Raw genomic sequence first — 11,819 nt, 5'->3', positions numbered from 1 at the left:
GGCTATGATACATATGTGACAAATATGTTGTATATAGTGAAGTATACACAAATACAGGCTGTGGGCTCTGAGACACAGGGATGGGATATGTACAGCATGATCTACACACAACACAACTGTAACTTGTACTGCTATGACAATGACAATAGGCTAGGTGCACGATCTCCACTACTTCCTGAAAGGCACCTTGCATGAACATATCCTGTCTCACTCGATTGGTTTAATTGATTGATCAGCTGTGCACTGTGTGTTCCAACAGTTTACCGCACAGCTGATTAATCAATTAAACCAATAGAGTCAGTGAGACAGGATATGTTCATGCAAGGTGCCTTTCAGGAAGTAGTGGAGATCGTGCACCTAGCCTATTACATTTAATCTGAATCTGAATCTATGTACATATCTCAAGGTTTCATGACCGTGTTTTTAACGATGAGCAACACGTCTGTCTGTGGTTATATTCCAGCCAAGTTGTCGTTGACTGACTGACAGACTGAAGGAGCAGAAGATGTATCGTAACAAGCCCACCCTGCGGGACCGGCAGCACCTGTACAAGTTGATCATCAGCCAGCTGCTGTACGACGGCTACACCAACATCGCCAACAACCTCGTCAACGAGGTGAAGCCGCAGAGTGTGGTGTCGCCCTCAGAGCAGCTGATGCAACTGGCCAAGATAGGTAAGTGTGTGATGCTCTCTCTCTCTAAGATAGGTGAGTGTGATGGTCTCTCTCTCTAAGATAGCTGAGTGTGATGGTCTCTCTCTCTCTCTAAGATAGGTGAGAGTGCGATGGTCTCTCTCTCTAAGATAGGTGAGTGTGATGCTCTCTCTCTCTCTCTAAGATAGGTGAGTGTGATGCTCTCTCTCTCTCTAAGATAGGTGAGAGTGCGATGGTCTCTCTCTCTAAGATAGCTAGGTGAGCCTTGGAATAAGGCTTCTGCTAAATGTGAAACATGTAAATATAAAATGAATGTGTCAGATTCTAAAGTTGTTGGGTTCTTTTCTGAGTGGGGCAGTCCCACTCATATTTTTCCTTTTATTGACAGATACAGTAGAGATTTAGACAGGAAGGACGGGTGAGAGAGAGAGAGAGAGAGAGGAGGGATGACGTGCAGGACATGTCCCCGGCCGGAATCGAACCGAACCGGGGACCCTGCGGTTACATGGTCAACACTTAACCCCACCCGCTACGCCACCTAAGCGCCCAATGTGTCAGATTCTGACTGTGCGGCTCGTCGGTTGTTTTTCAGGGATGGAGAACGACGACAGCGCGGTCCAGTACGCCATCGGCCGGTCCGACATGGTGGCGCCGGGCGTGGGCATCGACCTGGAGTTCGACGCCGACGTCCAGACCATGTCCCCCGAGGCCTCGGAGTACGAGACCTGCTACGTCACCTCCCACAAGGGCCCGTGCCGCGTGGCCACCTACAGCCGCGACGGACAGCTCATCGCCACCGGCTCCGCCGACGCCTCCATCAAGATCCTGGACACGGAGCGCATGCTGGCCAAGAGCGCCATGCCCATCGAGGTGAGACACGCGGGACGCGACGGGGGAGACGAGACATAGTGGTCTAACCCAGATATAGTGGTCTAAAAAAGTCAAAGACTTTTTATTTTTATTTGATTGATTATTGATGTTTATTTCAAATATGTGCATGGCATAAAGCAAAAAAAAAAAGTATAACCCTTTGAAAACCAATAAGAAACCAATAGAATATACTTCTTAAAAAAGCACTCCTTTCTCAAACTCAAGGACACTGTACAGAAAACAACAAAACAAAAGATAAAAGGTACAGTGTGATAAGTGTGTGTGTGTCTGTGTGTTGCGTCCGTGTTGCTAGGTGATGATGAACGAGACGGCCCAGCAGAACATGGAGAACCACCCGGTGATCCGGACGCTGTACGACCACGTGGACGAGGTGACCTGCCTCTCCTTCCACCCCACGGAGCAGATCCTGGCCTCCGGATCCAGAGACTACACCCTCAAACTGTTCGACTACTCCAAGCCCTCGGCCAAGAGAGCCTTCAAACACGTACAGGTTCGTGGGAAACATGTTGTTACTGTTGTAACCTGAGTGGTAATTAACACACGCAGACGTGTTAACCCAGTTTAGGAACTTTACTGAAAGTCTTCTGTAGTTTATCACATAACACAGCTAATTTGCGATGTGAAGCAACACACGTGTAAACAGTGGGGGTGGGGTAACCCTTTTACATGTCCCTGGAGGAACACAGACTTCACTGAACAAAGGTTCCTAGGTATAGCATCTTAAACATAGTGGCACAGTTTCAATCTATAGCACTTACTGTGAAGGTGAAAATCACCACTTGAGAATTGATAATCAAGGTATATGCCAATCAGGCAAACAAACATGTTCTTATATCACTATTTGCACTTTTGGTTGGATGCTAAACTGCATTTTGTTGTATAGTACTCATACTCTGCGATGACAATAAACTTGAACCTAATCTGATCTAAAACGTGATTGGTTGGTGGTTGCACTCAGCGCCATGTTACTGTAGCCCCTCCTGTTGCATGCTGGGAGACGAGGAGAAGGTCCTCCTGGTTTTAATTGGCTCTTGATGTTTAGCAGGAGAGTCTCTCTGTAGCTGCGACCCCCCCCCTCCTTCACCCTCTCCCCCCTCCTTCACCCTCTCCCCCTCCTTCACCCTCTCCCCCCTCCTTCACCGGGCTCCACACTTCCGTCTGTTCTCCCCCTCTCTCTCTCTCTCTCTCTCTCTCTCTCTCTCTCTCTCTCTCTCTCTCTCTCTCTCCATCCCTCCGCCTGATCCTTCTCTCCTCATCTGTTATCTCTACAACAGAAGAGAGTGATGATGAGTTCAATAATGAACAGAGCTTTCCTCTCCCCTCTCCCCTCCCCTCCTCTCTCTCACTGCCTAGATTTGATTTCCGTTCCCAGTTAGTTCATTCTTTAATCGGCGAGCCGCTTATAGCCACATCTCTCCCTTCCCCCGGCAGGAAGCGGAAATGCTGCGCTCCATCTCCTTCCACCCGTCGGGGGACTTCCTGCTGGTGGGCACGCAGCACCCCACCCTGCGCCTCTACGACGTGAACACCTTCCAGTGCTTCGTGTCGTGCAACCCGCTGGACCAGCACACGGACACCATCAGCGGGGTCAGCTACAACCACAGCGCCAACAGCTACGTCACCTGCAGCAAGGACGGCTCCATCAAGCTGTGGGACGGCGTGTCCAACCGCTGTGTCACCACCTTCGACAAGGTCGGTCGGTTTGGTTGTTTATTAGGATCCCCATTATGAATGAATGAATGAAGGACATTTAAATGCCAACCCTAGGTGCTAACAATCAAACACAGTCCTAAGACAATAAAAAACAAGAATGAGACATAAATAGGAGTGATAAAAATAGGGGGATAAGTAATCGGTAGGAATCTGAGAATGTATCTATTATGTAAACGTATATACTTATTTACTGGCCTTATGGCCTATTCACAGGGGGGTATATAGACAGGGGGGAGTTAGCGTGTAAGTATGTACTTTTATAAACATATAAATGAACTAGTAACTTATATACAATGCCATGACATTAGCTAGTCTTCCTGGGGTCCGACACACAAATCATATTTTAACAATTGTCAACATGATATACTATACAGACAATTGTAAACATTGTATACGTACATACATCCTAATAACAAAAGAAAGGAATAAAATAAATAAATAAATGAAATACAACAGATCAGCAAACAAGATAAATCATCTACTGTTCATTCAGAGTTCATTGTATTAAGTTGCTCTTTTATTGTTTTCTTGAAAGTGCCTCTAGAACATGTTTGGGTAAAGAGTTCCATCCTGTAATGGCTCTGTAAACTACAGTAGATTTGACTAGATTTGTCCTCCTAGGCCTAGGTGGTGGTAAGAGATGTGTCCTAGGTCTAGGTGGTAGTAGATGTGTCCTAGGTCTAGGTGGTAGTAGATGTGTCCTAGGTCTAGGTGGTAAGAGATGTGTCCTAGGTCTAGGTGGTAGTAGACGTGTCCTAGGTCTAGGTGGTAAGAGATGTGTCCTAGGTCTAGGTGGTAAGAGATGTGTCCTAGGTCTAGGTGGTAGTAGATGTGTCCTAGGTCTAGGTGGTAGTAGATGTGTCCTAGGTCTAGGTGGTAAGAGATGTGTCCTAGGTCTAGGTGGTAAGAGATGTGTCCTAGGTCTAGGGGAGCCACCCCTCCTAAATTTCGTTGTTTGGTACCTGTACTGTAGCAATGACAATAAAGACCATTCATTCATTCATAAGAGATGTGTCCGAGGTCTAGGTGGTAAGAGATGTGTCCTAGGTCTAGGTGGTAAGAGATGTGTCCTAGGTCTAGGTGGTAGTAGATGTGTCCTAGGTCTAGGTGGTAAGAGATGTGTCCTAGGTCTAGGTGGTAGTAGATGTGTCGTAGGTCTAGGTGGTAAGAGATGTGTCCTAGGTCTAGGTGGTAAGAGATATCCTGAAATAGCCTGTCTGGTCAGATAGTTGTTTTCATTATTATGTTATTCTATTTCATTTCCAGGCCCATGACGGTGCTGAGGTCTGCTCCGCCGTCTTCTCCAAGAACTCCAAGTACATCCTGTCCACGGGGAAGGACAGCGTGGCCAAGCTGTGGGAGATCTCCACCGGCCGCACGCTGGTCAAGTACACGGGTGAGACACGCCTTCCACTGATCAGCTGTTCTCTACTGAGAGTAGTGGTTTAGTTAGAGAGACCCTGGAGCGATTAGGGGTTAAGTGCCTTGCTCAAGGGCACGTGCAGCTCCCTCCTGAGGCGGGCATCGGACCAGCGACCTTCCTCTCTAACCACTAGGCCTCCGCCGGCCCACAAGAACCGATCATGGTCATTTCAGCCTGGTCGGGGAAGGCCTAGTGTTTGGGTGGGGAGTTGAAGTTCTTCTCTTCTTGACCACAATGTGGTTTTTGTATTGGTTCATATTTTTTGTAACCTATGATTTGTAAAACCCTCAATTGAATTACATAGTATTGGCATATAATCATATATTTTTATTGTATATATTTGTATATGTATTTACTTGTTTAAAATCTTATAGTAATTCTTATATTATTTTGTTATTTTGTTAAAGCACTTTAATCTGCAAAGTTTGCAGGAAAAGTGCTATACAAATAAAGGTTGTTATTATTATTATTATTATTATTATTATTATTATTATTATTATTATTATTATATATAATGACTGAGGCGTCATGTGACACGGCGGTCTCTCCTCCTCCTTCTCCCCCTCTTCCTCCTCCTCCCCTTCCTCCTCCCCCTCCTCCTCCTCCCCCCCACCTCCTCCTCCTCCTCCCCTTCTCCTCCTCCTCCCCCTCCCCCTCCTCCTCCTCCTCCTCCTCCTCCTCCCCCCCTCCTCCTCCTCCCCCTCCCCCTCCTCCTCCTCCTCCCCCTCCTCCTCCTCCTCCTCCTCCTCCTCCTCCTCCTCCCCCTCCTCCTCCTCCTCCCCCCCCAGGCGCGGGGCTGAGTGGGCGTCAGATGCACCGTACGCAGGGCGTGTTCAACCACACGGAGGACTACGTCCTTCTGCCAGACGAGCGGACCATCAGCCTGTGCTGCTGGGACTCGCGCTCCGCCGAGAGGAAGAACCTTCTGTCGCTGGGCCACAACAACATCGTGCGTTGCATCGTCCACTCGCCCACCAACCCCGGCTTCATGACCTGCAGCGACGACTTCAGGGCCCGGTTCTGGTACCGACGCACCACCACGGACTGAGGGGCGGACGGACGGACGGACGGACGGACGGACGGACGGACGGACGGACTCCCCAACCCAACGCTCTCCCTCGTCACACTGGAAACAGGGGAACAGGGCTCTGGACAGAGGGTCACCTTTGACCTTTGTCCCCCACCACCACCGAGCTCTCCTGTTGCCTTTAAGACTCGTTAACACTCTTAAATACCTGGTCTCCTTGGGGTTTGGTCAGAGGTCAGGGGTCAAGCTGCGTCTTGTTTTCCCTCCCTCTCTCTCTCTCTCTCTATGACTGTACTGTGAATGTGTCATATTTTTAGATGAGAACTTGTTTGTGTGACTGCACCATGACTGCCTCACAGACAGGGGGCGCTGTTTCTCAGAGAGTGACAGGATGAGCTCTTTACCCCAAGCCTTGTTTTGTTTTGTTTTTTTGCCATTTTTGGTGGGGAATCACATTGATCTTGAGTTTGTTTGTCAAGTTAATTGAAGAGCATTTATTGAGTAGCTAATCAGTTAAGACGCTTACGATTTCTGGAAACATCGATCGATCGACATCCCTGGTACGTTTCATCGTACTGCTTTTTTGATTAAAAAACAACAACATTGTAGGTGAGGTGTTGTGGATGTTTTTTTCCACTTTTATATTTTGTTTCTCTACTGTCTATATGTATGTGATATGACTGATTTTTATTAAAAAGTTGAAAAACATCAATTTTTAAAAGTTATTTCTTCTGAGTGGGGCAGTCCCAGTCATATTTTAAATGTTATTGGACAGATACAGGAAAGTAAGGAGAAGAAGGGAGAGAGAGAGGGCATGGGCCGGGGTCAAACCCATGCCGACTTATGTGTGCACTGTAGTGTAGACCATGGTGATAGACCACTGGACCACCCCAGGCCACGAAAAACATCCATTTGACCTCTAACATAACACGGTAAATGACTCCCCAAAAATCCTCCATTTGTTTAACCCACGACTATGGTCTGACCACACTGAGCACCACAGAGCTTCTCTGAAACGCTGCTGCTTGTGGCGGAAGAGTTCACAGGAAACCACAGTCATGGTTCACTGTCATGGTTCACAGTTGCGACATACAGAGGTGCAAACTTGTCACCTTTCCGCTAAATTAGCTGCTTTTACTTCAAAATAGGTCATCCACACGAATCATGTAGATCTGTCAAAATAATATTTTGGGAGGGGTTGGGCGGGGGGGGTCTACGTCTCATCAAAGTCACATGATGACTATTCTTCTAACTAATCCTCCTGTCTGCTAAACTCCGCTGCTGTTGAAATAACTTGTAGCTTCATGCAGCTCGGTACAATTCTAGACAGTGTGGAGGACACAGTCACAGTAAGCAACCTGTTTTCAACATAATGATGATGTGTCATATGGGTGTTAAGGTTAGGACCGCTGCTGAGGCCACCATTAGTGCTAGAGCTATCCATTTAGCACCGTTAGTGCTAGAGCTATCCATTTAGCACCGTTAGTGCTAGAGCTATCCATTTAGCACCGTTAGTGCTAGAGCTATCCATTTAGCACCGTTAGTGCTAGAGCTATCCATTTAGCACCGTTAGTGCTAGAGCTATCCATTTAGCACCGTTAGTGCTAGAGCTATCCATTTAGCACCGTTAGTGCTAGAGCTATCCATTTAGCACCGTTAGTGCTAGAGCTATCCATTTAGCACCGTTAGTGCTAGAGCTTTCCACCCCCCCCATCAACAAAAATGTTATCCGTGCATTGATCATTTTTCTTAGTGTCACCTTTTTGGGCCATCACCAGTTTGCACCCCTGGACATAATAAGATGCAAGAATTTTGGGTGAATTCTTTCATTCTTTCTTGGGTTGTTTTTTCCTGACAGCAGAGATGATCCTACTAATGTGAGGGGGGAAGGGGGGGTGGCAGGGTTAGGGGAGATGGTTAGGGGTAGGGGAGGTTGTATGCATGTCCAGGGGGGGAGGGGGGGTGGCAGGGTTAGGGGAGATGGTTAGGGGTAGGGGAGGTTGTATGCATGTCCAGTGGGGGAGGGGGTGGTGGCAGGGTTAGGGGAGATGGTTAGGGGTAGGGGAGGTTGTATGCATGGGAGAACAGGTAGGTTTTGAGGTGGGATTTAAAAGTGGAGAGTGAGGGTGAGTCTCTGAGTGGTTGAGGGAGAGAGTTCCAGAGGCGGGGTGCAGCTCGTGAAAAGGCATAAAGAATAATCTTATTTATTTGTGTATATTTTTAAGTAGACTCAAAGTCCCATGAGCATGATGTTTCTGCGTGTTTATTACCTTTCATGTTTCTATCTTTCGGGGGGCCGTCTGGCTTGCCCTAGACCTCCCCCTGCCCCATTAACCCCAACCCCAACCCCCCACCCCAACTTCTCAGACATGGTTTTCTCTTTTATGTTGTCCTGACAACAAAGTCTCGGCGCTTTAGGAATTCATGCCTTTCAAATAACCGCCCCCCCAAAAAAAAAAAAAATCCCCAGAGAAGTGCAGAGGAAAGAAACTGGAGAAAAAGGGGAAACTCTAGAAAAAGAAAAGAAACCCCCTTTGAATTAGACAGAAAAGCAGAGAACCAGCTGACTTCCTTCTGCTTTTACATGGAGAGACGGAGATAGTAAACCATGAATTCTCTCTGAGTGAATTGAGCAGAGCTGAAGAGGGAGGGGAGGGGAGGGGAGGGGAGGGGAGGGGAGGGGAGGGGAGGGGAGGGGAGGGGGTTGGGGTAGGCGGGGCAGTTGTAAGAAGGGGGGGCTTCAGCAGCCAATAGCACTGCGGGGAAGCCAGTCTGTCAAGGACTAATGTTCACTCTCTCCCCGCCCTGTTTGTAAAGAGTCTGGGTCGCAGTGACAGCTCAGACAATAATGTGTGAGAGAGAAAGGGGACAAAACCACCAAGCGTTGGCTTCACACACACACACACTCACACACACTCTCCCAGTCATGGCTTTGTGTCATAAGGATCACTGAATGGGAACGGATTATATTTCTGTGTTAGTGGATACTGAGGAACTCTGATTTTGAGAAGATGGAGGTGAGTTGCTGCACCTGTTGGTTAACTTATGATTATAAAAAATATGTTTAGAAGTTGAACAACTGAATGAAATGAATGAATACTTCTATGCATAGTGGAAATAACCCTTGTAAGACCTACAACATTATTTTTTTAATAAAAATGATGTTAGTCGTTTGCTGTTGGTTCTGTAGCCCTCCGGGGCAGAAGGAATGCTTTGCTTTGCAAGACCACCTGCTTGGATTTCACTTAGAGATGCGGTGTCAGCTACCTCCTATTTCCATGCACGGACCCCCGTGCCCCCAGCTCAACTCTGCTGGAGTAACCCGATAGTGTGGCCCCTGAGACAGAGGGCCTGAGAATGGAGCTTTATGAGCCTCATTAACACACACGGCCCTTTGAAGCTGGGATGAAACCAAGCTGCGGAACAGCGCAACAGACCAGCGGAGCGCGTTTTAAGAGTAACGGTTCTTAACGTTTTTTTTTTTTTCGTTTTTTTTTTCTGTGAAGCTTTTGGTTGGTTGGAGTCAATTGGGAATATTATTCGCAGATCGAGTTGGGATGGAAAGCGATGTTAGATGTTAGTAGTACACATGAGGAACTTTTTTATTGGAAAAATGATTCACTTTTATTGTGAGAGACATCCTGTCCAGCTGTTGCGTCTCTACATACTAGTGTGTATTTGGTTCTTGTGTTTTATGTTTTATGTGAACCATAATGTTCCATGTACCGTGGTTCCGTTAGATCCAAACAGTCCATCTTAACCCCTAACAGTAGGGAAAGTCAAATGCATGCATAGCCTACACTCATAATTACTTATATTACTTTTATATAATTAAGTATATTACTTATACTTTTTTTTATTGCAACCACTGAATCCCTGATATCATGTTGGTTAGAGGTATTATTCTGCACTGTTAACGGTAGGGTTAGGGTTAGGGTTAGGGTCAGCATGGAGAGGTCAAGTGCAGTGCGGTGTTTGCACTTTGCACTTGTTCCTGTGCAGATATCTGTATGTGTCTGAGGGAGGTATTGACTGGACCTTTGTCTGGACTGGTTCCTGTGTCTTTCCCGTGTGCGGACCTCTCTGTCCGTCTGTCCCTCTGTCCGTCTGTCCCTCTGTCCGTCTGTCCCTCTGTCTCTCTGTCCCTCTGTCCGTCTGTCCCTCTGTCCGTCTGTCCCTCTGTGTGCGGACCTCTCTGTCCGTCTGTCCCTCTGTCCGTCTGTCCCTCTGTGTGCGAACCTCTCTGTCCGTCTGTCCCTCTGTCCGTCTGTCCCTCTGTCCGTCTGTCCCTCTGTCCCTCTGTCCTTCTGTCCCTCTGTCCTTCTGTCCATCTGTCCCTCTGTCCTTCTGTCCGTCTGTCCCTCTGTCCCTCTGTCCGTCTGTCTGTCTGTCCCTCTGTCGGCTCGTCAGCCCCAGCTGGGTTCGTTCTGTCAGACAGAGCTGCTGGGACATGGCAGGAATCTGTGAAACTCCCAATCATGGGAGTTTCACAACGCCCAGCTGGTGAGAAGCGGTGTGAGCTAACTAACTGCACAGTGTGTGTCCGTTTTTATGCTGCTGTCGTCAGTTGGTAAAGCATTGGCATTCACACACCACATATCAACACTTATTTAGTGCTTATTCTGTGAATAAGAACCAAGTCTGCAGTATGTCATGTAGTTAAGTTGCTTACTGCTATACTGAGTGTAGAACAATCATTCTTAAATATGCTGTTAAAGGCATTGTTTTTTTTTTAAAGATTTTGTTACAGGTATACTTAATTCTGAAAATGTCTGCTTAGCACTTGCAGAATAAGGAACAAATCATTTGTTAGTTTAATAGTGGCCTTGCCTGGGGTGGTCCAGGGGTCTAGCACCATGGTCAGCAGCCCACACATGATCATGTTGGTACGAGTTCAAATCCGGCTGACATGCCCTCTCTCCCTTCTTCTCCTTACTTTCCTGTCTGTCTTCACTATCTCTATCCAATAAAATGGAAATTATACACTCAGAAAGAAAGAAGTGTCAATAGCAGAAGTCAGATCCATATTTGATACTAATACTTCCTAGGTATCACATTTCCAGATACTAAAATACAATCTGGAAGGTAACACTATACTTTGCAGGCAACTTGATATATTCAAGGTCTGCTCCTAAAGTGCTTGTAAATCAAACCAGGTCGTTGAAACCATCAATAAACTAACTGTTAACAATTAGACATTAATCAAAGATAATCGGTTAACGTAAACCGTTTATTTTGAGGACCTGTGTTGTCATCCATGAAACAACCAACAGTCCGATGATGTCATCAAGCAGCTCTTGAACAGACCTTAAAATAACACCAAAGGAAGAAGTGCATAATGTGGTTATGGACGGTACCCTGAGAACATCCATCCTTATCTCCCCGGAGAGACAGAACAAAGGGAGCGTTCTGTCTTGCACTGTGAAGTGGGTCACATCAGTCCCACACAGATAGGGGAAGGGAAACGATGCATCATCATTCATCACAGCGTTTTCTCACCATTACTAAAATGGAAATGAGCGTGTGGATGTTTGTTCAACCGACTCAGCTCCCACCAGTTTGACTTGTGCTTAATTGTCTTTTTCCATTCTTTTTTTTTTTCTTCCATTCAATTTTCTATTTTTAGGAAACGTTGCGTCACTAAATGACCAACACTGTGTTTTTCTTTTTTTAAACATCTTACAGCAGGAGTCGATGGATAGTCATGAGTGGGTTTGAAACAGCTAGAGGGTAGGATGGAGAAGTGGAATCAACCTCCTCACATCCGGCTCAATGACGTTGACATAAGCATGACTTGCTGTGTCAGGCCCCAAAACCCCCCAGATCTGTCTCTTCTGTGTCGAGTCCCTGACCCTGACCCTGACCCTGACATGATTCTACTGGGTTGCTCTTCTGTGTAGATCCTAGAACATCCTGTGACTGACCAACCATGAGAACTTATATACACATTATCACGCTTTAAGCGCTTTGAGCTGCAACGTTTCGCAGGAAAAGTGCCATACAAATAAAAGTTATTATTATTATTATTATTATTATTATTATTATTATTATTATAGTTGTGTTGTAAGTCGCTTGGGAAAAAAAGCGTCTGCTAAAATGTCCAACATGTAAA

At 46.6% G+C, this 11,819-nt stretch overlaps 2 protein-coding genes across 2 annotated transcripts in view; both read left to right on the top strand.

Annotated features, from left to right (window-relative positions):
• Positions 1–505: 505 nt before the first annotated feature.
• Positions 506–6,344, top strand: cstf1 (cleavage stimulation factor, 3' pre-RNA, subunit 1; the record flags this gene model as incomplete). Its single annotated transcript, XM_080548196.1, has 6 exons — positions 506–674; positions 1,246–1,523; positions 1,837–2,034; positions 2,976–3,236; positions 4,524–4,653; positions 5,469–6,344. 6 exons carry the CDS (start codon positions 506–508, stop codon positions 5,726–5,728), a joined length of 1,296 nt encoding a protein of 431 aa, XP_080404322.1. The 3' UTR covers positions 5,729–6,344.
• Positions 6,345–8,958: 2,614 nt separating this feature from the next.
• cass4 (Cas scaffold protein family member 4) overlaps positions 8,959–11,819 on the top strand; it is a gene marked incomplete at both ends in the record, with an annotated part of 17,478 nt that continues 14,617 nt past the window's right edge. The window contains one exon of the mRNA XM_080548478.1: positions 8,959–9,024. Within this exon, the coding sequence (XP_080404604.1) occupies positions 8,959–9,024 (66 nt within the window). The remainder of the gene's footprint in view (positions 9,025–11,819) is intronic.

Source organism: Nansenia antarctica, assembly GCF_963989245.1.
Source record: "Nansenia antarctica genome assembly, chromosome: 18".
Taxonomy (NCBI): Eukaryota; Metazoa; Chordata; class Actinopteri; order Argentiniformes; family Microstomatidae; genus Nansenia; species Nansenia antarctica.
Note: the sequence above shows the minus strand (reverse complement) of the source record. Positions and strands in the feature narration are given on the sequence as shown.